Raw genomic sequence first — 25,500 nt, 5'->3', positions numbered from 1 at the left:
TAAAACAAAACTCAAGTGTTGTGTACCAAATGGTGGTAGCTCAGTCGGCGCATGGGAGCTAAGCAGGTGGAGGTGAGAGCATGTGTTCGAATCTTCCCAGTACCACATTTGGGAGGAATTTAAAGCCTTAATCCTGGACCCGCCCCGAATCGGATTAGTTGCGAAGCAATGAACCGATCAGAATATTTTCAAAAAAAAAAAACTCAAGTGTTGTGTTTTTCTATCTTTCTAAAACGTTAACAAAACAATACCTGGAGTTGGTTTGCTAAAGGATTAATAAAATTATAACATTTGTAAGACTTTTGTTTTATAAATTAACAATACATATGATATCGAGTATTGTTCAAGGTCCATTAATGTATCCATCTCGAGGAGGCGTCAATGTTCGAGATAAAAGGCGTCAATGTTTAGAATATGACAAAACTTGCCCCTTAGTTTTCAAGCTCTGTTGTATGCTCAAGAGTCTCAGACCAACACTTTCGCAATATTGAGCCATACCAAAGTTTCCTAAGTTTACATTTTGCAACCACTTGGGTTCAGAATTATTGACAAACTGCACATGCACCTCTACTTTTCCAATACATCTTAAACACCAGCGAGTTATGAGGGCTAAACTTTCAAAATGCCAACTACTTTTCAGGTTAACATCGTATCTACTTAAAGGTGAAAGATAAGATAAAACTTCATAACAAAACCTCTATGCAGTTTGCTGAGGTGAAAAAGAGAAACACAACTTTTATTTTTATAAAATAGAGAACTAGATGTCTCGATTCTTATCTTGCAAGCTAGTAAACTTTGAGGGTTCCGTTACAAATATCATGTTCAATGGCAATGCTGGAAAGTAGAACTACTCCTCGCCCACCAAAAAAAAAAACCTACTCCACAATTTTGCACATAATAACCTCTTATGAAGTGTTGCCTTGCCGATATTGCATATCATAATTTTTATGGAAAAAAATATCTAATATTATTTTAAACAATTTTATCTAATATTATTGAAATATGATCGTTTGGGATTGAAAAATTAAAAAATTAGAATGATAAAAAATATTATAACCCTAAAATAAATTTAAATTACAAATACACCATGATTTCCGCTCCAAATGACATCATTTTGGTAAACATTAGATAAAATTATCTAAAATAACTTTTAAAAAAACAAATATATTATATATCACTTTGACAAACAAGAAAGAGTGAACATAATATCCCAGCTTTATAATGTATATCATATACCCTAAAATAAATATATTATATTATTTTAAAAAATTAAATAGGCCAGCCTACAAGACCTTAGGTCAGGCTTCACAAAATTAGCCTATGACCTACTTGTTAAAAAGATTTTATCTTATAAGTCTAAGTCTACTCTACTTTTAAACATAGGCTGGACTAGACCAAGCTCAACGTAAATCGAGCTGTAGGCTAGATCAGGCCAGGCTGACTCATTTACACCCCTGACTAAAACGAAAGATAAAAATTAATCTCGTAACATAACAAATTTTTAACCCTTATTATAAAGCCACAATAAACTTAGAAGTCTTCTCTTATTAATTTGACTTCTGCATTGTATTCTCTTTTCCCTTATTTACCAAATCTGCCCTCAGCCCTCAAAGTAGCCAACCCCACTTTGTCAGCATATATTCTTTTCCTCACACTAACAAAAAAAGAAACAAGGAACCATCCGATAAAGAAATAAGAAGGAAAGAGCCACAATAAAAGGCTTTGGCACATTCAATGTGGCAACTCAACATCCTGCACATTCATTTAATGCCCCATTAACACCCTTAATAATTTTGCCTTTGTTATCAATAAAGACTAACCTTCTTTTACACCTACCCGTAATCCAAACTTCAGTCATTCATGTATCAATTCGAGTGCTTAACTCGTTGAGATATGCATTTTTTATAACTATAACTATAAGGCATTATATATATATATATATATATGAGATAGGATCCTTTGACACCGGTGTTAAATTTCAAATTTGACACCTCATCTGATAGTCGTTAGATCAAAAAAGATCAATAGTGTCACATGCTTACAAATCAGAGTCGTTGACCTTTTTTGATCTAACGGCTATCAGATGAGGTATCAAATTTGAAATTTAACACCGGTGTCAAAGGATCCTACCTATATATATATACGTGTGTTTTACTTCTCTCATGTTGTATGAGAGAAGTTATCTCATGTTGTGAGATAAATTAGGTGGGGTCCACCAATTTTTAAAAAAAGAAAAAGAAAAGAAAAGAGAGGCACGTCTTTTTATGTGAGTGTAAAATAAGAGAAAAGTCTTATGTGACATAAGAGTATAATTTCTCTATATATATATATATTGTTTTACATCTAATCAAAAAGTATAATCATGTATGTACCTTTATAATGTTATTTTAATATATCTAATACTTACAAAACAATTTTACATATTTCATGATTTTTAACACCAAAAATCAGACTTAAACTTTGTAGGTTAAATATTTGGATCCCTTCCATTTATATTAATGTATACTTGTTTATAATTAATGGGTCATGGATCTCACTCTTATTTTTTCTCTCTCCAATCATTTATGATCTCTTTTATTATTTTATTTCACTAACATAAAATAATTTATCTACATCAACATAAAAAAAAGATTTCTCATAATTAATATAGTTTATACACAATTTTTATTTTACTAAGTAGTTTAAAGCACTGGTACGGATTTAGCAATTGAACAAATTGGAAAAAGAATTCCTTTTAATTGTAAAAGTTAGTTGAGTACAAACATTATCTACTACTTTTCCTTCAAAATTTAAATAAACTCACATACCATATGTGAAAAATGATAACTTGAAGTAAGAGTCACATTCACACATAAAGAATGCGAGTTCAATCTCTGCTTAAAAAACAATATTGAATATCACTCTCTTTTCATGGTAAGTGGTCAGCATGTGAGCTAGCTGTTCCTAATCATGGTATTGGTAAAGGTAATAAGTAACAGTGATACAAACTTAAAAAAAGACAAGGATTCCTACGGTTTTAAAGAAACTAGAGAAGGTGCGTCATCCATTCAATCTTATTAAAACCAGACTGGATTGGCTGAGATCCGAACAATTGAATCGGCAATCTGACCACTAATTTGGCGCGGATTCAGGGAGGCGAGTATAATATTATCCATTAAACTAGAATACTTTAATGTTTATATTATTTTTATTTATATATTTATTTATATATTTTGCATAAATTCAATTCAACCAATTCTATTAATAATTTATTGATAATCCAATAACGTGATATCTTGATCAAGATTCAAGACAATAACCGAATTTTGTAATACTGATTCAACTCCTCAAATCATGTTATTATATTTTTAAAAAAATTATTTAAGGGACGACATCTTATGCAGTTATTATTTTTGTTGGATAAATTACAAGAAAAACAATCATATTTGAGCTGGAAAAATCTATTTCATAGTGAAACTAACACTCCCAAACAAAAAATTTTAAATTCACATACCCAAAACATTACTTAAGCATAATCATGAAACTATCCTATATAGTTATGTTTTCTTATGTTGCTGGAATCAACTATTCTTTTCTCACAATCACAAGAAAAATTGTGCAATGTTTTTTTTAAAATAAAAAAAAAATTCATGAACCCACGATTTCTCTATATGCAGAAAAATTGAAGTGTCTCCCAGGAGTAAATTTATTAAAGCCATAGTTATTTTATTACTGCAGAGTTCGTATTTTATAGATTATAAAATAATAGAATGAACATGTGTGCATTGCGGTGCACTGTTCACAGTTACTTCTGCTTTGGAAATGTCTACAAAGCAACTGGGGCCCGTATAGATCCTTTGATGCCGAGAAAAAGCAAACGCTAAGTGGGCCATACCCTTCAAATATTTAAGTCCCGGAAAATTCTCTTCCTTTTGAAAAAAATATTCCATAATTAGTAACATGATTGGCATTGATTAAACTGAAAAAAAAAGAAATTATTATTTTTCTTTTTTTGGAAATATAAATTATTATTGTTTACCAAATAAATACAAACATTTCGCGTAAATTAAAGATTTACATAATTTATTAATAAATGTATTAGTACATTTTTTTTTGGGGGGGATTGCAGGTACTTTCAAATGCTGTGTCTGTGCTAACAACAACGTCACAAGAGCATTCCCAATCTTTATCTGAATTTCTTACCCTTTCTATCCCTCTGTTATGGATAGGAATTTGGAAACGAAGTTCACCAAGAAATGTACCATTGGGGTCCACGTCATTAATTACCATGCCTTAACAATGAAAATATAGGGTAAAATAGTTCCAGCACCGAATAGACCAATGTAACTCCCTCTGCTATGCTTTGCTGTGATCCCCAATAAGGACTTCCACAGTTGTTCAGTTTCATTGCTCCATGGGCCTCTCACTTCGGAATTTGTGGGCCCCACGTGAGTTATAGATGAATTGAGTTAAAAGGGTAGTTCTGTAACTCAACAATAGTGTTCCAAATTAAAAGAAAGTTACCAAAAATAAAAAAATAAAAAAATTATGTCACAGAAAAGAAGAGAGCGTTACCTAAGGGAGCACATCTGTTTTTTCTTTGTTTTTTAAATATTCATGCTTTTGTTCACTTTATATCTGCACTTTACTTTGTTCTGAGTTCTTCTTCTACTTCCTCCTTTCTTTCTTTCTTTCTTTCATCTGTGTTTTTTTCCTCAGTTTTTCTTCCTGTGTCCTTCCTAAAGCACTTTGTCAGAAGAAGCTTCAACAATGGCTGACATTACTCATCTACCAATGGAACAACTGCAGGACCTTGAATACTGCATAGACTCTAATCCTCCATGGGGTAGTATTTTCCTCTATCTCTCTCTCTCTCTCATTTGGGTTTGTATGTTTTCATCTTTTCATAATCTCCACACATGCACAAAGGACTTCTGAGTTTCTCTGTAGTTTAAAGCTTCTTACCCCACTCCTCATTCTATTGTTTTTTATTTTATTTTATTGCTTCTAATGTTCCTTTTCACTCTCTTCTGTCTCTATGTCCTTATAAAAAATGAGCTTGTTAAGAAAAGTAAGCTTTTCCAGTTTTGAAGCATCATGACAATGTTTTGGCACTTCTCCAATTACAAGTGACTTCCTTTTTCCATGACAAACTCAAACGGATTCAAGAAATGATAGAAAGCTCTTTGCTTTTCTTGTGTTAAAGCTCTTCCATATGTTGGGTTTTTCAACATGGGTTTTTAGCTCCTGAAAGCTTTTAAGAAGTGTGTGACTAGGCATTCGCTTTGGTTCGGAAGATATGCACTAAAATTTCAAATTGTTAATGTTGTTGAGATAGAGTGGGACACTGCGCTTTTCTGTTAGGATTTTTTTTAAAAAACAAAAACATTTTCTCCTTTCTCTTTGGTTATGTTTGGTGGTGAGGTTAATTTTTTATTTGAAAATAAAATCCTTACCATAACGTTCTGATGATTTTTTTAATAGACATGCATTTCATTATCATATGTACTAGTCCTTAGCTATGAAATAGTAACAACCATAGCAAAATAAGGTTAGCAATCATGCATTATATGGTTTTTTACCCTTTTACCCTGTCATTGTAGAGCACTTTCTTATACTCCCCGCGTGGTAACATGAGGTTAAAGTAATGGCCCCGCATATATATAATCTATATCTTACCCTTTATTTATTTGAAGTATTTCGCCCGTTAAACACATTCATTACTACTGTGTGTGTGTATATATATATATATATATATATATATATATATATATATATATATATATATATATATTGTGGGGTTCTTGGTCGTGTTATGAGAAATCAAGTCAAATTGTTTAGTTGGCAGGTTTAAGCCATCAGGGTTTTCTGTGAACTGTTATGCGAAAGGAAGTTCTGAACTGAAGCTAAAAAAGTTTGTGGAACTTGGTACAACTAAGAAGTGAAGGATCTAGTCACTGCTGTCATAATGATATATATTTAATGATTTTAATTTCCCTGACTTGCAGTTTAATGCTCCATAAGCAGTAACTTCCCAGGAGTTTTATGGTTGCGGGACCCACCATTGATTATGATGGTTTCCAATATTTTTTTACAATAAAGATCCCTCTCCTGCTATTCCTTAAGATGAGAGAATCCTTATCAAAGTCCCAGCCTGGTTTCTAGCAGTTGTTACACTGAACACTAAGAACCTTTATCTTTTTTGTTTGTTGAGGGTAGAATTATATCTTTATTTCTTTCTATTCTTTGTTGCAAAAAGTGAAGATGGGTGTCCAATGTTATGACGGTCCTATGAGGAGTATAACTGTGGAAAACGGATTAGTAAATATCCACCCACCTTCAAAGCAATCAATAGTATGATATGAATATATATATATATATATATATATATATATATATATATATATATATAGGGGAGGGATCATTTGACTCCAGAGTAAGATTTAAAAGTCTTACTCCTCATCCAGCTCTTGATTTCCGTTCATCCAACGGTTAACATTTAATAAGTAACAACAATTAATTAATTATTAATTTTAAATAAATGCTAACCGTTGGATGAACGGAAATCAAGGGCTGGGATGAGGAGTAAGACTTTTAAATCTTACTCTGGAGTCAAATGATCCCTCCCCATATATATATATATATATATATATATAACACCAAACATTGGTGCCACTTAAGGGCCATGACATGTTGATTATGAGAAGTGAGTTTTGAGACATTTAAGATTTCAAAAATTAGGCCTTCTTTATTTTTGGGGTTTGAAATTTGTAAACATATTCTTCAGTATTTCAATTCCAAAGCCCCTAGGAGCGCTCTGGGGATGAGGGGCTTAGTTTCAAACCGCCACCATTGTATAAAAAAAAAAAAAGTATTTTAATTCCAATATGGGGAATTGTGGTGTTGCAGTATTGCAAGAAATATATATATATATATGATGTTGTAAAAGTTATAAGGTCCAACTGCTTGATCATTGAATATAATCTATGTCAAGATTGAACTGCTTCAACGTTGAAAAAGCATATAATTCATGTTGAAATATAGAACATAGGGTATTTGGACAGTTTGCAGGTATAGATTCTTGTATAGCCATGTTTTCTCTTCACATTATCTATCATCTTTTTTTTTCTTCTTATCTCACCTTGAATGCCATGTCTTGCAGCTGAAACCATCCTATTAGCATTTCAAAATTACATATTGATGCTGGGCACAAGTGTGATGATCCCTTCATTGCTAGTTCCAGCTATGGGAGGAAGTTCTGTAAGTTGAATTTCTGTTTCCTTGTGTTCTTCCTTCCATTCAACTTCATTTTTATTGCCTTGAAAGCTTATGCTTAGTTTTGAAGTCCTTCATTCATGAAATCCATTTGGACTTGTAATTACATATTCATCCAATTCATTATTGTAGCACTTAGTTCTAGGTTTCAATTATTTTGTCCATTTTTTCTCTACAAGTTCAAATTTTAGCCAAGATGATCTTTGCAGGAACTGTCAATTTCATGTGAGAAGCAATTATTGCTTTGGTGCTGATTTTTATTTATTAGTGATTTGGTTTCTTGTTCAATCAGGGTGACAAGGCACGGGTAATACAGACCCTGCTTTTCGTAGCCGGGATTAACACACTTCTCCAAGCACTTTTTGGAACAAGACTACCTGCAGTTGTTGGAGGTTCATTTGCATATGTAATTCCAATTATTTATATTATAAATGACTCCTCATTGCAACGAATTACTGATCCTCATGAAGTAAGTTTCCGGCTTGCTTAGAAATATACTTAAATTGCTTTCTTATTTAGTTGTGTATTGAAAGAGAACTTCCCATGTGATTGGTTTGCAGAGATTTATACATACAATGAGAGCTATACAGGGAGCTCTAATTGTTGCCTCAAGTATTCAGATAGTTCTGGGTTATAGCCAAGTCTGGGGACTTTTTTCAAGGTATTCTAGTTGCATGTAACATGTTTGAAAATTCAAAAAAAAATTAAAAAAAAAAATGTTCAAGCATTTACATCTATATGAATCTTCTCTTCAGATTTTTCAGTCCTCTTGGCATGGCTCCTGTAGTTGGATTGGTTGGATTAGGATTAATTCAACGAGGCTTTCCTGCGGTAGGTGTGGCTCAAATCTCTATTTTATTTGTCATGATCTTTTTAGTAAATCTTTACAAACAATCTAATGTCATTGCAATTTGAATGTATATCATATTATAATCTAGAAGGAAGATTATTCTGAATGGTCACCTTAAAAAGAACAATATTTAAGGAACACAATAAGCTTATTTTCTTTATTATTTTTCATTTCAGTTAGGGAATTGTGTAGAAATTGGTATACCGATGCTGTTGTTGGTTATTGGGTTGTCACAAGTAAGTGATTTAGTATAACCTGAGCATAGTGATGTTTATCAAATTATTATTACTTTCTTTTAGATAGACTAATTTGGTGTAAATTGCAGTATCTAAAGCATGTGAGACCATTCAGAGACATTCCTATCTTTGAACGTTTTCCGGTTTTGATTTGTGTCACAATTGTTTGGATCTATTCTGTAATATTGACTGCCAGTGGAGCTTACCAGCATAAACCTGCCGTAACACAGAATAGTTGTCGTACAGACAGAGCTAATTTAATATCTACTGCCCCATGGTACATCATAATTCAATTTCATTTCTTCTGATATGTTTAAAAGTTTTGGTGAGTTCTCAGTTTTCTTTTCATGCTTATAGGTTCATGTTCCCATATCCTCTCCAATGGGGCCCACCCACATTTTCTGCTGGTCATTCATTTGCTATGATGTCTTCTGTTATCGTCTCAATGGTGGAGGTATCTATTTTATATTCCTAGTTTTCTTTTATCATGTTCTATTCCCACTTCTCAATAGTTTGCCAAGGCAACTGGTATTCTGGTTGCATTCTGGCTCATATAAAAGGGAAAACCCCAGTGGACAAGTCTCCCCAACTTGCGAGGGTAGGGGTGATGGTTGATTGTACGCAACCTTACATTTGTATATTTGCAAAGAACTGTTTTCCATACTCGAACCTTTGACCTTCTAGTTACAATGACCTTACCGTTGTTCCAAGACTTTCTTTTAGGATTTCGTCTCATATGCCGAACTTTATTATGTCACCTGTATTATGTCCAGAAACCAGTGTTTCTATAACTACTGTATTCTCATGTTGAAACTTCTTTAAGGAGTGGTAAAGTGTTTTCCCCCTACTAGTATTCAAAGGGGATTTACAATCATCATTAGACCCCTCCTTCCCTTCTCTCTGTGTGTCTATTATGGTGAATTTTCGACAGTGGCTTGACCATTAACTGCTTTTTGCAGTCAACTGCTGCATACAAGGCAGCATCTCGTTTGGCGATCGCCACTCCACCTCCTGCTTATGTGTTGAGCCGCGGCATTGGTTGGCAGGTAAGTTAGTGGTTGGCAAAATTGGTTTAGTTACTAACTATGGAATTGCCTAAGGTTATGCCTGATCATTAATTTGGACAGTGATAAGGCATCAATCCTGTGACTTTTAAGTATTTCAGCATTCATTTTAGTACTAACAATAGTTAAGAGGTGATCTTGTTTATTTTGTATAGGGGATTGGTATCATGCTTGATGGTCTTTTTGGAACAGGGACGGGTTCTACTGTTTCTGTGTAAGTTGCCCTTCAGTGAATTGCAACTACACAAGTTGCTTCCTGTGTATGATCTTTTTACTTTCTATAGTAGCTTGATCAGCATCATGACTGGTTATTCTAGGGAAAATGTGGGACTCCTTGGCCTAACTCGAGTTGGAAGTCGCAGAGTTGTTCAGATTTCAGCTGGTTTTATGATATTCTTCTCCATTTTAGGTGGGTATTGATGTTTCTGAGAGCAGTCTAGTTCCAAAAATCGCGTAATCAAAACGGTTCGGGTTTTATAGTGTGACAATTAGGGATAAGAAAAAAGAAGACAGTTTGACTTGAGTTCTTTTGCCTTTTTTTTCTTATGATATCTGCAGGGAAGTTTGGAGCTGTGTTTGCATCTATACCCTTCCCAATATTTTCTGCGTTGTACTGCATTCTCTTTGGCCTTGTGGGTATGTCATGATCTTGTGTGAGATTTAGGTTCCATGCATTGTTCATGTTCCTCTATTCACTAATGCTTTTCCTTGTGCATCAGCTGCAGTTGGCATATCATTTCTTCAGTTCACGAACATGAACTCTATGAGAAATCTTATTATCACTGGGCTCACATTGTTCCTTGGAATATCCGTTCCTCAATTTTTCAATCAATACTGGTCTGGTTCACACCATGGCCCTGTTCATACTAATGCTGGATGGGTGAGTTTCCCTTCCTACTCAAAACTGGTATGCATTTACAGTACACGTGTTGCCAAAATGCCAATAATGTTACTTTTATTTCATCTTGATAAGAAATTTGGAGTTTCAACTTCAGCGGTGGTAAGATTGTTCTTTTGTGACTGGAAGGTCACGTGTTTGAGTATGAAGACAGCCTCTTTGCGAAAAATGAAAGATAAAACTACATATAATTGACCCTCACCCTTATATTTGCAAAGTCAGGGAGTCTTGTGAACAAGTGTTTTTTACTTTTTTGAAGACAATAAGAAATTTGAAGTTTGGGCATTTGAGTTTTGTTTGGTATGTAGATCCCAAATGTATGATATTAGTTGGTTCATGTAACCCGTTCGTTCATAAACTAATCAAAATATCCAATAGCTATGAGCTTTTACATTGGACTATCATTTTCTTTCATTTAGTACTTTGGTATTAATTAATGCTCTTGATGCTAATTTATCACCATTGCAGTTCAATGCATTCTTGAATACCATATTCTCTTCACCAGCTACAGTGGGATTGATTGTAGCAGTGTTCCTTGACAACACTCTTGAGGTTGAAAGGTCAAAGAAAGATAGAGGAATGCCATGGTGGGTGAAGTTTAGAACATTTAGAGGTGATAACAGAAATGAAGAATTCTATAATTTGCCATTCAATCTCAACAGGTTCTTCCCACCTACTTAATAATCTTGAGGAAAATGAAAGACAGGGTAGATCAGATTTTATTGGAGCTGCACATTCCAGAATTGATGACTAACAAATGCTATTTTCCTTTACCATCACCCATCTTTTTTTGGGACCATTTTTTCTTCTTTTTGGGACCATGTAAACCTTGGTCCAGCACAGAAAAATTGTAAAGCATTTGGGACCGTGCTCTGTGGATGCAATAAAGTAAAATTTTCCCTTCTTTTTACTCCCTCTTGTTGGTGGATACGAAGCTGGCAAAGCTCTTCTAAGTGGAAGCAAAAGCAAATAAAATTGCTACTTAATAATGAGTAAATGACCTAGAGTCAACAATTGAATTTAGTCAATTTAATATATATATATATATATATATATATATATATATATATATATATATATATATATATATGAAAGTTCGAAATGGCCTTGAAGGCCGATGCATGCAAGAGGGAAAAACAAAATTTTTCTTTGCGGAATATACATGCACATCAAGATCATGCTTTAGGAAAGCATGATGTTACCTTGTTCGTGAAATCACCAGATGATCAAGGCCGGTCTGAAGGGTCCAGACCCTCTAACGTTGATCCACACCACCCACTCGTCTAGGTGCAAGAACTCCTTCTTGTGAAGCCACCGGATGATCACCACAAAGAGGCTTGCTAGGCGCTCTATGTGTGAAGATGGAGGCTAGGTGAAAGTGTTTGAAAAAGTGAAGCTCTCAATGTGAAAGCTTCACAAGTGGCGCAGGAGAGAGGAGAGAATAGGCTAGGTTTTCAGAAAAACCCTTGGAGGAACAACTACCACATAGGTGCATAAGAGGAGAGTATTTAAAATAAAATACCAATCAGATTTTTCTCCTAAAAATCTGATCATTAGGCGCCAGATTGGAGAGAGAGAGAAGTGAAGCAATTTTATTTCAAAAATTGCTAACAGTCTCCTAGAATATTCTCTTGAGAATTGGTTCAAAAACCTATTCAAAATTCTGATCAGAAATCTTCATAAGATCAGCTATATGGTGCGCCCCATATAGCCCAAAAAGGTGACCAGATACATCTGAGTAGTTGCATTCAAATTTGAATCAACTTACTCAGATTTTCTCCCAACTGACTGAATCTTGTCCAAAAGATTCTCTCATGATACTAGTGATTTGTTCCAACAAGATCTCATCTTATCCTTTTGTTATGAAACAACCTTTCATAGGCAATTCAAATTCAAATTCAAATTCAAATATTTGAATTCAAACATTCAAATATTCAAATTCAAATGTTCAAACATTCAAATTCAAAATTCAAATTTAAAATTCAAATTTCAAAATTCGAATTCAAAATCCAAATTTCAAAATTCAAATTTCAAATTCAAAATTCGAATTTCGAAATTCAAATTCAAAATTCAAAATTTCAAAATTCAAACTTCGAATTCCAAAATTCAAAATTTAAATGTTTAATAATTAATTTAACTAATTAAATTAATTAGTAATGTCTTGGACTATCCAAACTCATTACAATGAACCATGCGCCCTCCACCCCTTTAGGTGGAGTTCCAAACAACTTCTTGGGCTAATAACTATTATTAGGCCCAATACCTTTAATGCTAGAGCATCTAGACAATTAGGTGTTTGTGTGTGACCCATTAGGTTCAACTTAGCCACTGACATAAATGGGCTTGGGCCAATAAGCCCACAACCCATCTAATGACAACACAGAGCACTAGCAATGCTTTGTGGCCCCAGAACTAGTTAGATTAATGATTTGATCATCCTATTAAACATATTTGGTTGCCGTATATATTTCCTTTCGTCTCGGTTACCTTCCCATAAAACCTAGGGTAAGGCTTTACAAAAAAAAAAAAACCTAGGGTAAGGAAGCGTATCAACCCCTGCGGTTTAGGGTAAGCTTTATTCGAAATAGGGAATCTTCAATTTACAGACTCTAAAGGCAGATCATCTCATAATCTCTTTTACTATGTATAGATTCTCGAGTTCCTGTAAATGTTATCCCGATTTCTCCGGTTTACAGATAACCTAATCTCTCACAAAGATTTGACGAATTCCTTCAGCTTATCACCCTAGCCCTGTGTTCTTTCAGGATAAGCCCAACAATATACCTATGAGTCTCCATGTTTCAGGCAGACGAGGTGCACAATCAAAGCATGCCTTCTAGAACACAGTCTAGGTAATAACTTCTGGTCTTAGGAAAGACATACCCAAATATAAAGAGACTACTCTAATGATACTCTCTGTGACAGTTCCTCATAGAGTCTCTTTGTGGGTCCGTTCAGTGCGAGCTATACCCTTATAGGTCCACCCACGACTTTAGCTAAGACATCTCCATATCTGTAGCACATGAGGTCTATACCTTGTATCCATATACAAATAGATAAGTCGTGCTAGTCTTACCCGAGATTACTGACCTCATTCTCAGTATCTTTAGACTAGGAACATAAAATTAGGAATAAACATTCGGTATTCTTGAATCCTCATGATTGTGATCTCATCACAGATACTCAAGAGATACCTATTTTATTCCACGGGGTTTATCAAGTTATTCATAATATATTAATATTAATATCGAGACATAATTATGAAACAAGATAAAGAGTGCTTTTATTTATTTGCGACAATATTAAAAAGGTCTACATCTCTGTCCTTATTTAATCATAAGATTGTCTCTAGGACACCCAAATACTAACAATATATATATATATATATATATATATATATATATATATATATATATATGGGATAAGTTATTCTATCTATTTTTTTTCTGCCTATCTTTGCCTACCGCTCTGAAAGATCGTTAGATCAGAATGTAAAGAGGAGAGAGAAAAATAAATGTTAATTAAGATTCTGATCTAATGATCTTTTTAGAGTGGTAGACAGAAAAAAAGTAGGTAGAATAACTTATTCCTATATATATATATATATATATATATATATATGGGATGAGTTATTCTACCTACCTCTTTCTCTGCCTACTTTTACCTGTCACTCTAAAAATATATGGGATGAGTTATTCTACCTACCTCTTTCTCTGCCTACTTTTACCTGTCACTCTAAAATATTATTAGATCAAAATCTTAACAAATCTTTGTTTTTCTCTCTCCTATTGAAATTTTGATCTAACGGTATTGGAGAATGGTAGGCAGAAAAAATAGTAGGTAAAATAACTTATTCCTATAAATATCTAATGTTTATGACTTTTTATAACTCTTACAATCTTATGTACTTTGCGAAGTACAAATATTTGAGAGTATATTTTTCGAAGTACATAGTTGAGATTGGAGTTATATATTAGCATAAATTTGTGTCTTTTACCTTAGGGTTCACCATATAAGAACATAACTGAGATCTTAGAAATTCATGTTTTTCACATTCATAAATTTGAAATTAGGGATACTAACTTTTTATCGTGATTCTTGTAATGCCTATCTTGTTGGATCATTACAAAGTCAGAGGGGAAAAATGGACATGTCAGGATATTCCTCTCTATTACCTATTTTGAGAGTGGCAGCCTAGCGATGGGAGCATGATGTCTTATACGGCTTAACCTCAATATCAATAGGCTAGAGATAAGACCTAGCTAAATACCCTGAAATGAGTTTGTGTTCATTGGATCCACCTATCACTGAAAAATAAGGTCACACTAAAGCCTATGTTGTTACCGTATTAGGTCCAATACCAACAGATGTCATGAGCTCAACTTAATATAATCACAGTGGGTTAATCAAAATAATAAAATTAGAATATTTATTAACCCGATTAATTTTAAAATAAAAAACTAATTAACTATATTTCCCACATAACTCATCTCTAAAAAAAAAAAAAATAGTTGTAATCGTAATTTTTCCCTATATATAATTTGGATAAAAATAACTTTCCAAAATCCCATAAGCTCTGTTTCTAAGCAGCAACTAGCAGCGAGAGTTGTTTTTAAGGTGGTGTTTGGTTGGGGGTATTCTTGAGGATGTCAATGCAAGTGAAAGTGGGAAAGCAAAACAGCCATGTTTGGTTCACGGTTTCCTTCAATTTCCCCATCTAAGTGATTTGCATAGATTTCATCATTTTGTGGTAGATAGCTAGGAAAATCTACTGTTAGGAAAGCCAATTTGTATGTGGTTTTTCAAAGATAGCTAGGAAAATGAAGCAAAACACCCAGTAAAGTTTTTCCCCACCAAACAACTTTTTTTAACATTTTCCTATCTATCTCACTTTATCTAACTTTCTTACCATTTCCCTATCAATTCTATTTCCCTAGTATTCAAAAAATTTCTCCTCAACCAAACGCCCCCTAATGGATTACGGCCTACTGAGGAGTTGGGTATATCATCAAGATTATTGTCAATCATATATAACTATTAGGACGTCTTCTAGGGAAATATTTAATATGCTCCAGTACCACCTAATGATTTGGTGCTCCCTCTCACAACACTATTTTTTTCTTTTCCTTTTTACCCATGTTGTTTTTTTTCTTTTTCAATTTTACCCTTCCATTTATACTAAGGGGCCACTTAAAAAATGGTAGTTCTGGACCATAATAAATTCTCTCGTGATCTAGGAGCAAAGTTTATGTGCACCCGGAGTAGAAATCATTTTGTGTGACTGTGGTGAGAGAAAGAGAGAAAAGATTGAGGAGAGAGGAGAGAAAAAAAATTAATTCAGATGTAAATTTTTTAGCGAAAGAACTATGATGATTTGGACCATATTAAAAAATTTCGTGTTCTAGACCGATGTCACGTGCCCAAAAGGCTCAAGTAGAGGAGTGAAAAAAAAACCAAAAAATTAAATTGTATTGTGAAACTAATTGCTTGTTTTTTGAACTAAATTGTTTTAAAAAAATTAGTTCATGAATTGAACTAGTTTATGAATAAAACTGATTTTTAAAACCAGTTTAAAAATAAAACTGATTGAAAAAACCATGAACCAGATCTTTTTTTTTTCTTCTCTTATTTTTTATATATTTCTCTCTCTATTTTTCTTCTTTATTTATTTTTCCCCTTCTTTTATCTTTATTTTTATTACTTTATTTCTTTAGGTTTTTTTTTTATTTTTCTTATCTTATCTTTTTTCTTTTATATACTTTTTTCTCTCATTGTTACTTTAATTTATTTTTCTTTTAATTGTTTATTTCTTCTTTTTTCCAAATTTTTGGTATTACTTATATTTATAATTTGTTTATTTTTTCCTAAATATTTTCATATGGTTTCAGAACTGATTCAAAAATCAATTTTATGTAGGGGTGGCAATATGAGTTGAGCCCGGCGGGTTAGGTTGAGGTTTTCAACCCACCAACCCACCTCAACCCACCCCGCTTAGAAGTGGGTCAAAACGGGTTCAACCGCCGTGGGACGGGTTGACCTGCCGGGTTATAATTTTTTTTACAATTAGGTAGTATTTAATTACTCCTTAAATTTTTGTGATATCCAATTTTTTTTTTTTATCTTAGTACTTCCTTAAAAAATAAAGAATAACAATTTTATTAAAGACAAATGTTATCTATATATAAATTCTTAAAGTATAATTGACAAATATTAGTATACATTTAAGATTGAGACTAAAAAAATATAGAGAAATGTGAAATAAAATAAAATAACATTAGAAAAATTCATAAAATATAATTTATTTTTGAATTTTAATTATTTTTTTTTAATTGGCGGGTTGGTGGGTTGACCCGCCAACTCGATAACCCACCATAAAACGGGGTGGGTTCATTTTTTCAACCCATATTTTTTGGCGGGTCAACCTGCCCTGCCCTGTTGGTGGCGGGGTGGGTCAACCCAAATTGTCACCCCTAGTTTTATGGATGTACAAAAGAACCACAAAAAATACTATACTCAAAAAAATAACTTTTTAAAAATCATTTCTTGAACTAAACTGTTTTGAAAAACTAGATCATGAACTGAATCATTTTTTTTCTCTTCTTTTGATTTATTTTCTTTTTTCCTCTCTATTTCTCTTCTTTTATTTATTTTTTTATTTTTATTTCTTTATTTATTTAGTCTTTTATTTTATTTTTTTATTTTTTCTCTTATGTATTTTTGTTTCTTATTTTTTTTAAATATTTATTGCTTTTTTTTTTAATTTTCAGTGCCATTTATAGGATAATTTATTTTACCTATATTTTTTTCATGCCTAGTTTATCTACTATTCTCCGTCACACTGTTAAATCAGAATATCAGTTAACCTTTATAATTTCTCTTTACTCTTTAAATTCTAATCTAAAAGTGTTGAAAATTGATAGGCAAAGTAAACATTAAAAAAATATAAGTAAAATAACTTATCCCATCTTTTATATATATATATATATATATATATATATATATATATATATATATATAGGGTTTGTTTTTCCTGCAGTAAGCTTAATATGACGTTGTTTTGGAACGAAAATTATGGTGTTTTTTAAATTTAATTTATTTCAAGATTATTATAGTCTTTATAATTATAATTATTTAATTTTCTAATCTCAAAACGACATTGTTTTGAAAATAAATGCAGATAATTTATCCGCAGTAACTGCAAAAATATTATTCTGATATATATATGGGAAAAATGTTTCTACAGTTAATGCAGATAAGTTATCTGCATTTATTCTCAAAACGACGTCATTTTGGTATTGAAATTTTAAGAAATTATAAATATAAAGACTATTATAACCTGAAATAAATTAAAATTATAAAAATACCATGATTTCTTATCCAAAACGATGTCGTATTGGACTTACTGCAAATAACTTATCTGCAGTAACTGCAGAAAAAACAAACCCTATATATATATATATATTAAAATTGATTTTAAAAACCAATTCAGAATTGATTCTGAGCTGAACCGAATTGCTTATGAACCCATTCAAAACTAAACTGGACTAATAAATCAATTCAATTCAATTATAAGAACTAAGTTATTTTTCCAAATACAGTTAGGTTCCGTAAAGAAACCGAAGCGAAGTGAACTGGGGCCTGAGGATTAACAAAATGACAATTTTACCTATACATATTAAGAGTTTCAGTACTGACAGCTCCAATTAGCAATTGCCTAACAGTAGCTTCTGAAAATATGAACATCAATAACTGCGTCTTCTCTTATTTTATTAATGAGCTCAAACACACAAACATCTCCATCTACCAATTTACTTACTCTCGCAAACACGAGCCGACCACTAGTAAACAAATAAATTTCACTTGAAAGAAAGTGGAGGGCGGCGAGGATCGAACCTGAGACACGAGACTATGATACCATGTAAAGAACCAATTCAACCCAATAACTTAAGCCAGTGGATGAAAGCTTTTTAATAGTTTTATATATCTTAATAGTTTTCACGAGGATAATAAGATATGAATAACCAATTGGTCACACAGCATTGATGTCTAAGATTTACATTTTCTAGCAATAATAGTTTGACTTTCCAACATCAAGTACTCTCCAAGGATATAACTGTTGGATTTGCTCTTTTACTAATGCCCAAATGAGTTATTAGTATGAGAAGAGCCCAAGGAACCTAGAGCCCAATGAGCTAGGGTTTCTTGGAACCCATATAAATAGTACCTCTTAAGTCATCAGCCTCCAAGGTCTTTTTTGTGAGAAAGAGGCAAGCTCAGAATCTAATCAGTGCCCACACACTTCCCCTTCCTCCTCGAGAGATAGTTTGGAAGATCTGCCACAGTCCAGCTTCAAGGAGGTTGTTCGTGCTGCGGCGCTGAGGTGAGCTGTTCGTGAAGAGGAATCCTACAAAGGAAGATTCTACACGAGACCTGCGCACCGAGAGGTAATTGTGAAACAAGGATGATTCGGTAAGCATACCAATGTACTAGGTCCTAAACCGCTTCCGCATAAATCTAAGATTTCCTACAATTGGTATCAGAGCCTTGGCTGTACATTGGTATGTGAATCTAGTTTCACTATTCATGTAATTAGTTTTGCTTCTTGAAATGTGGCACCTAGGGTTCTAGGATTATGGTATGAATCTAGCATGTGTATTTTATAATTCATTTTCATAAAAGTTTAAATTTTAATCGGTAAAAATGCTTTAATCCATGGTTAGGGTCTCTCGTGTATTTCTTGATTTGTAACAAGGAGGCTAATCCCATATGATTAGGTTTCCTCCTTGCTGTTTTTGTTTATTTTTGGAATTTCTGTGTATTTTTTCAATATTTTGTAAAAGTTCAAGATAGAGAAATCGCGAGGAAGATGCGTAGTTAGCACTGTCGGAGACTTTTCAGGGACTTACCGATCTCGGAATGGGGTGATCTATATATGGTTGGAAAGAGGACGGAAAGACGAACGCAACGGTGGGTGGATCACCGCCATCAGAGACTCCACGCTCCACCACGCGCCTCCACAAGAGGCTGAGTGTGGCCGCCACTCTCCGGAAAAGAATGGGAGAGTGAGGGAGCGTCCGGCCACCTTTTTGGGTGGTTCCGGCGGCGGTGCACTCGTCTCTACGTGGCGGTCCTTCCCCTGGAGTTTCAGCCTGATTTGACTTCGGGTGACGGCGCGGCAGACCTGACGGCTAGGGTTCGTCTTTCGCGTCCTAGGGTTTCTCGCCAAAGGATTGAGTCTTCGGGCTTTTGGGCCCATGAAACCCTAAAGGGGCTTGAGACAGATACTATAGGCTAGGCGAAAGTCGAATTCCAAAGTTGTATTATTTAATTTAATTTAATTTAATTTTCTTTAAAATAGGAAGGCCATGGATTAAAGTAATTATGATTTATTATTTAATGCTTTTATTGATTGGTATAAATTATATGATTGATAACATGCTTTATTGCGATAACATGCCATATAGAATAGGTGGTGCCATATTGTTGCATAACTTGTATGATTGCATGAGCATAATAGCTATTATGTCTTCAGCGACTAGTGTGATAGTTTTTATGGGATTATTTTGATTTTAAATCATCCTAAGAAATTAATTAATAATTATTATGATTTTTATTAAAAATCTAGATTAATAATTGAATTAATTAATTTTGGATAATTAACATCAAGACAAATAATTGTTATGGAAATTATTTTGATTTCAAATTATCCTCATAAATGATAATTATTATGATTGTTGCAATCTAGATTAATAATTAAGTCAGCTATTTGGATGATTTAAATCTAGAAAAATAATTAGAGAAAATTTCCTAAGAGAATTCTTTTATTTTGCGAGTAATTTGTGGGTTTTCTGAAATGGTCATGGAATAACACACGCTGCATACAACCTTCATGTATCATGATTGTTTGGAGCACACGCTGACGTAAAGTGACCGGATTTCAGGACCTTAATGCTTTCAAAATTATGTTAAGCTTAGTGCACGTTTATCGGCGCTCTTACTTATATAGTTTTTGAAATCAAACAAAGGACACTCTCAATTAAATAATTCTTGGAAATTAGAAAATGTTGCTTATGTTGAATGGAAGGAGATTTAAATTAAGAGATTAATTTAACCTTCAAGCGCATTATATGACCATTAATAAAATAATCATGTGAAGTCCTCGAATAAGCATGATTGGATTTTATTAGATTGGACTTAAATATCTATGGGAGGAGATTTAAATTAAGAAATTAATTTAACCTCCAGGCGCATTGTGGGTCTATCAATAAAATAATCATGTGAGGCCCCAACAGATAAGCATGATTGGATTTTATTGGGCCTTAATAATTTCAAAATTTTAATAAAGTATTGTACGGCCCATCGTCGATAATACTAAGTTATTAAAGATAATTTTGAAATTAAACAATGAATTCGACTGGGCTTATGAAAATTCTCAAACAAAAATGTTGAATGGGTGAAGGTTTTAATAATTAATTAATTTTAAAACCTGTGGGCTCCATTTGTGGGTTTATTAGTGAAATGGTTATCGCTGAAGCCCCATCGGATAAGGATAATCAGATTTCACTAGATTAAATCTTAATAATTTCAAAATTTTAGTAAAGTATTGTACGGCCCATCGTCGGCAATGCTTAGACACTAAGGATAATTTTGAAATTAAACAATGGTTAATTACATTCAACTTTGGTAAAATTGTTAACCCTCCCATCGAGGCTCTGGCAATGGCACTGAAGGCCCAAATAACAATTTTGGTTTTTACAAGTGACTTGCCCATCGTAAGCCTTGTAAAGATAAACTGAAGGATTGTTAACAATAAACAAGAGTAGATATGTGAAAATCAAATCTTTGATATTGTTCTAAAACATGGAAGCTAAAATTTGTCCTGACAATGCGAGGGCCATAGCAACCTGCAGAGAATACGTCTAAGGAAACTAAGATGCATTTCTCAGATTGGGAAAGGGCAGATATGGTAGTTCGCTGCTATATTATTGTAAGTCTTTCCAAATACTTGCAAAAGCAAGTGTACATGATTAAGAGTGGAGTAAAAATGCTTCAGACTCTTAATGACATGTTTGCTGCGTCTAGCAGCTCTGCTAGACAGAATGCAGTCGGTGCAGGTTTTGCTAAGAGTCTTGTTAAATCCAAAGGGAAACCCAAGGGTGGTAACAAGAACAAAATGACTTGGTTATCAGTTGTCAAACCAGTTGCTATGAAGAAGCCGCAAGGCAAGTTCTTCAAGTGCAGACTGAAGGGATACTGAAAGAAAAATTGTCCAGATGTGATGAAAAGAACCAGTCATGGGCATATCAAGGCCTGATCAGTGAATGAATTATTGATTCAGGAATCACTGATTATGTTTGTTACTCTTTGTAGTAGTTCAAACATGGCATACCTGTCAGCAATGGACATAGATATTTTAAGCTTGAAAATGGTATCTTGTGTCTGCATTTGCAGTAGGACAAGTTATTTATAAAACATGGGTTGACAATGCAATTGATTCCTCAGTTACATTTCGAAGTTCATCTTCGTCTTGTTTGTTCTGGTACATTGTTTAAATAGTCTTTATTACCTATGTCCTATAACCTTTTTAAATTTGTTATGTTGAATGGAAAGGATGATGAACAAGGATTTTCACCAAAGAAATAAAAGTTTCAAATGAAACATAACTTTGGCCTTTGTGATTGAGTCACTTTATCTCAAGTAGAAAATATGTTTTAGTTAAAAGAGGGACTGAAAGTTCAATAATCTTTTAACTAACAGCTACATGTTAGTCCTATTTGGAAGGTAAAGTGGCCAAGCAATCCTACAAGGGCCAAGAAGGTTTGCGCAACTATTCAACAGGAACTGGTACATACTAAAGTATGTGGACCACTTAGCGTTCAGACCAGAAGAGGTGATGAGTACTTCATTATATGAATGTTTACTCTGGATTTGGACAGATGAACCAAGTGCGCTATAAGTCTAAATCTTTTGGAAATTTTCTAGAGGTTTAGTTTGAGGCTGAAAAGCATGTAGGTGTTCAAATCAAAACACTTTGGTCTACTAAAGTGTTTGGCTACCTGTCTGGTAATTTCAGGTCTTACCTGATTTAAGAGGGGATAGTTTTTGTAACTGTCAACTCTAAGAATGCATTAGTTGAATGAAGTTGCAGTATGCAAAAATCAAACATTTCTAGACTTGGTGAAGATCATGTTCAGTTATTCATCTTTGCCAATGTTGTTCAAGGGAGATGCCTAAGAGAAGGAAATCTATCTTCTTAACTTGGTTCCGTCAAAGTTTGTTGTAAAGACACCTAAAGAATTATGGAAAGGGTGCAAGCCCAGATCAAACCATATTCGGATTTAGGGTGCTACGGCACACGTCGTACAACAGCAGTCAAATGAGATGGAATCTTGTATGGAAGTGTGCATATCTTTTGGCTACCCTAAGAGAACTAGGGATGATTTCTTATTTAGTCTTAAGGACAAGATAATCTAAGTGAGCTCTCACATGATTTTCTTAAAGGAGGACTAGATAAGAAATTATAAGCTCTTAAGTTAGGTTATTCTTGATGAGATTTATCTCAGATCAAGAATTTCCAGAATCTCTAGAAGCTTCATCCACTGTTCCCTTGATTGTTCAAGAGGGGATAGATATATCTCTAAGTGAACAAACAAGAGAACCATGATTGGAAATTCAACATGATAATATATAAGTGAAACTAGTAGAAATATCAGTATCACATGTAAAGGAACAATATCAAGGATAAGCGGATCCTCAAGAAATTGAAGATCCATCATTTGACCCACTCTTTGTTTTACCTATAAATACACAAGGTCTAGTGCAATACATTCGTAGTGGGAGAGAACCTTGTTAACTCTCAAGTTGTTTCTTGTTGAGTGACATTGATCCTACTAGTTACGATAATGCACTAGAAGATGTTGTTGATCAAGTGTTGCTCAGGCTATGAACAACGAGATGAAATACTTGTATTTCAACTCCGTTCGGTCCTAGTAAAGACACCAAGAGGGGTAAAACCCACAAGGTGCATGTGGACATAAAAGGCAAAGAGAGGATGGACAGAAAGGTGAAAACCTTCAAAGCTAGCTTGGAGGCATTTTTTGCCAGACGCCATGCTTGAGTCTATCCAGATTCTCTTAGTTGCTATAAGTCTCAATTATGAGATTTCATTTTGGGAGTTGGATGTCAGGATATCTACATACAACAACCAAAAGGGTTTATAGCAAATGAATAGGAACACACGGTATGCAAGTTGTGAAAGTCTATTTCATAGACTTAAGCAAGCATCCAGGTCTTGAAACATCAGTTTTGATCAGGTTATCAAAATTTTGATTTTGAGAGAACCTTGATGAATGATGTGTATTTGTATGTAAAGGATACAACAGAAGACAGTAGCTTTTCTGGTACTTTATGTAGATGATATGCTCCTTATTAGAAACAATGTGGAGGTAATATCAAGCATAAAGAGTTGGCTAAGTTAGTGTTTTGGTTTGGAAGTACTGGGGAAGCCAATTATATTCTTGGTATAAAACTCTTATGAGGCCGGAAGAATAAGTTGTTGGCATCACCTCAGGCTACTTACATTGACAAAACCCAAAATTCAACATGAGAATTCTAAGAGAAGAATTATAATTCTCAGATGTGGAACTCATCTTCCTAAGGAGTGACCAAAGACTTATAAGAAGGAAGAATGCATGAGCAAGATATCTTATGCTTTGGTAAAGGTAGACTCACGCATATCATGTTGGGCGTTAAACCAGACATCTGTCACGTAGTGGGAGTAGTGAGATAGTACCATTTTGAACCTAGAGGAATGCTAGATTATTGTTAAGCATGTACTCAAGTATCTTTGGAGAACGAGAGATTATATGCTGGTATATTCTAGTGGGAGTCTTGAAAAGCTGAGTTTTCAAAAATTTAGTTATTTCAAGTGGATATTGACTCAAGAAAATCAACCTTGAGCTATGAGTTTTTCACTAAACTCATATAGCATTAGAGGTGGATCTTGCAGACCCAGTTACTAAGAGTTTGCCTGAACTTGTGTTCGAGAGGCATGTTACTTCTTTGGGTCTTAGGAGGATCCCAGACTTGCATTAAGCAAGTGGGAGTTATTGGTTTTATTGTGCTCTTGGAATAAGACGATGAAACAATAAAATCATTTTCTGAATTTCATAAATAAGGTTTTATTTATTTATTTTGCGCACTATTTACAAACATAAAGGTCCGAATCAAATTGTGGAGTATATGATCATATGGATACGTTCATGGAGGACATGATCATAGGATCTCACAATTGATGAATGGAGTCACAGCCGTTAAATAAAGTTGGGCACTTTATTCAGGCTGCAATATTTTATGAAATGATTTTGTCCGAATCATTGTAAAATATTGGTGTGAATTAACATTCACATTGAAAGGATCAAGGAGAGATTTGATTAAGGTTATTTTTCTGTCATAAGGTATCAAATCTCCAGTTAACTATAGTTATGTGATTGCTCTTAATCCTGAGTTTATTATAAATAGGTAATCAAATAGTTTTCATTCTTTGATTTACCAACGGGTGAGGTTCGATCTATTGACGGCCAATAACTCGGTATTTTGGGAGTGAGATTATTTGATTATCGGTATTTATGAGATAAACAACATGGAATTTGTAGGATATGTCCCCTTGATATGTTTCGGTCCTTGGATATTAAAGACACTGGCCAGTGCATGTAATCCATCAGAGAAACTATCATAGTCAAGGGAATAAATAATTGATTGAGTTACAGAAAACTTGTCAATCAATTATAGACATTCTACAAAGGGGCGATGCATATTCATGTTATAAGTGTTGTTAATCTTGGAGTTCAAGTTCGGGCTTTTAGTGGAGTAGCACCGAATAAGATAATCATTCGTTGATTATCAGGAGCCTTGATTAATAACAGATGGTAGATCCCCAAGCTAGCTTGAGACAAGGGATGGGGTATTTTTCGGATAGATGATGACTTATGGGTTACATGATCTTGGGTTTTACGACTCAAGTTTGTATCCAAAAGAGCAAGTGGGAGATTGTTGGGTTTGCTCTTTTATTAATGCCCAAATGGGTTATTAGTATGAGAAGAGCCCAAGGAACCTAGAGCCCAATGAGCTAGGGTTTCTTGGAACCCATATAAATAGTACCTCTTAAGTCATCAGCCTCCAAGGTCTTTTTTGTGAGAA

General features: G+C 33.8%; 1 protein-coding gene across 2 annotated transcripts; it reads left to right on the top strand.

Annotated features, from left to right (window-relative positions):
• The first annotated feature begins 4,706 nt into the window (after positions 1–4,706).
• Positions 4,707–10,983, top strand: LOC133307430 (nucleobase-ascorbate transporter 1). 2 transcript variants are annotated; one of them, XM_061507941.1, is made up of 14 exons: positions 4,707–4,825; positions 7,142–7,239; positions 7,547–7,723; positions 7,815–7,915; positions 8,010–8,085; positions 8,281–8,340; positions 8,430–8,617; positions 8,698–8,794; positions 9,300–9,386; positions 9,560–9,618; positions 9,722–9,813; positions 9,963–10,040; positions 10,124–10,284; positions 10,771–10,983. In XM_061507941.1, the coding sequence occupies exons 1-14, from the start codon at positions 4,750–4,752 to the stop codon at positions 10,981–10,983; spliced, it is 1,563 nt and encodes a 520-aa protein (XP_061363925.1). In that variant the 5' UTR covers positions 4,707–4,749. The 2 variants fall into 2 exon arrangements, with proteins under 2 accessions (XP_061363925.1, XP_061363926.1); XM_061507942.1 differs by having other exon boundaries at positions 8,010–8,089; positions 8,285–8,340.
• The last annotated feature ends 14,517 nt before the right edge of the window (positions 10,984–25,500 follow it).

Source organism: Gastrolobium bilobum, unplaced genomic scaffold (assembly GCF_033153095.1).
Source record: "Gastrolobium bilobum isolate Gb01-03AN ecotype WA unplaced genomic scaffold, APGP_CSIRO_Gbil_v1 utg14295, whole genome shotgun sequence".
Classification (NCBI taxonomy): domain Eukaryota; kingdom Viridiplantae; phylum Streptophyta; class Magnoliopsida; order Fabales; family Fabaceae; genus Gastrolobium; species Gastrolobium bilobum.
The sequence above is the reverse complement of the archived record's forward strand: the minus strand, read 5'-3'. Positions and strand labels throughout refer to the sequence as shown.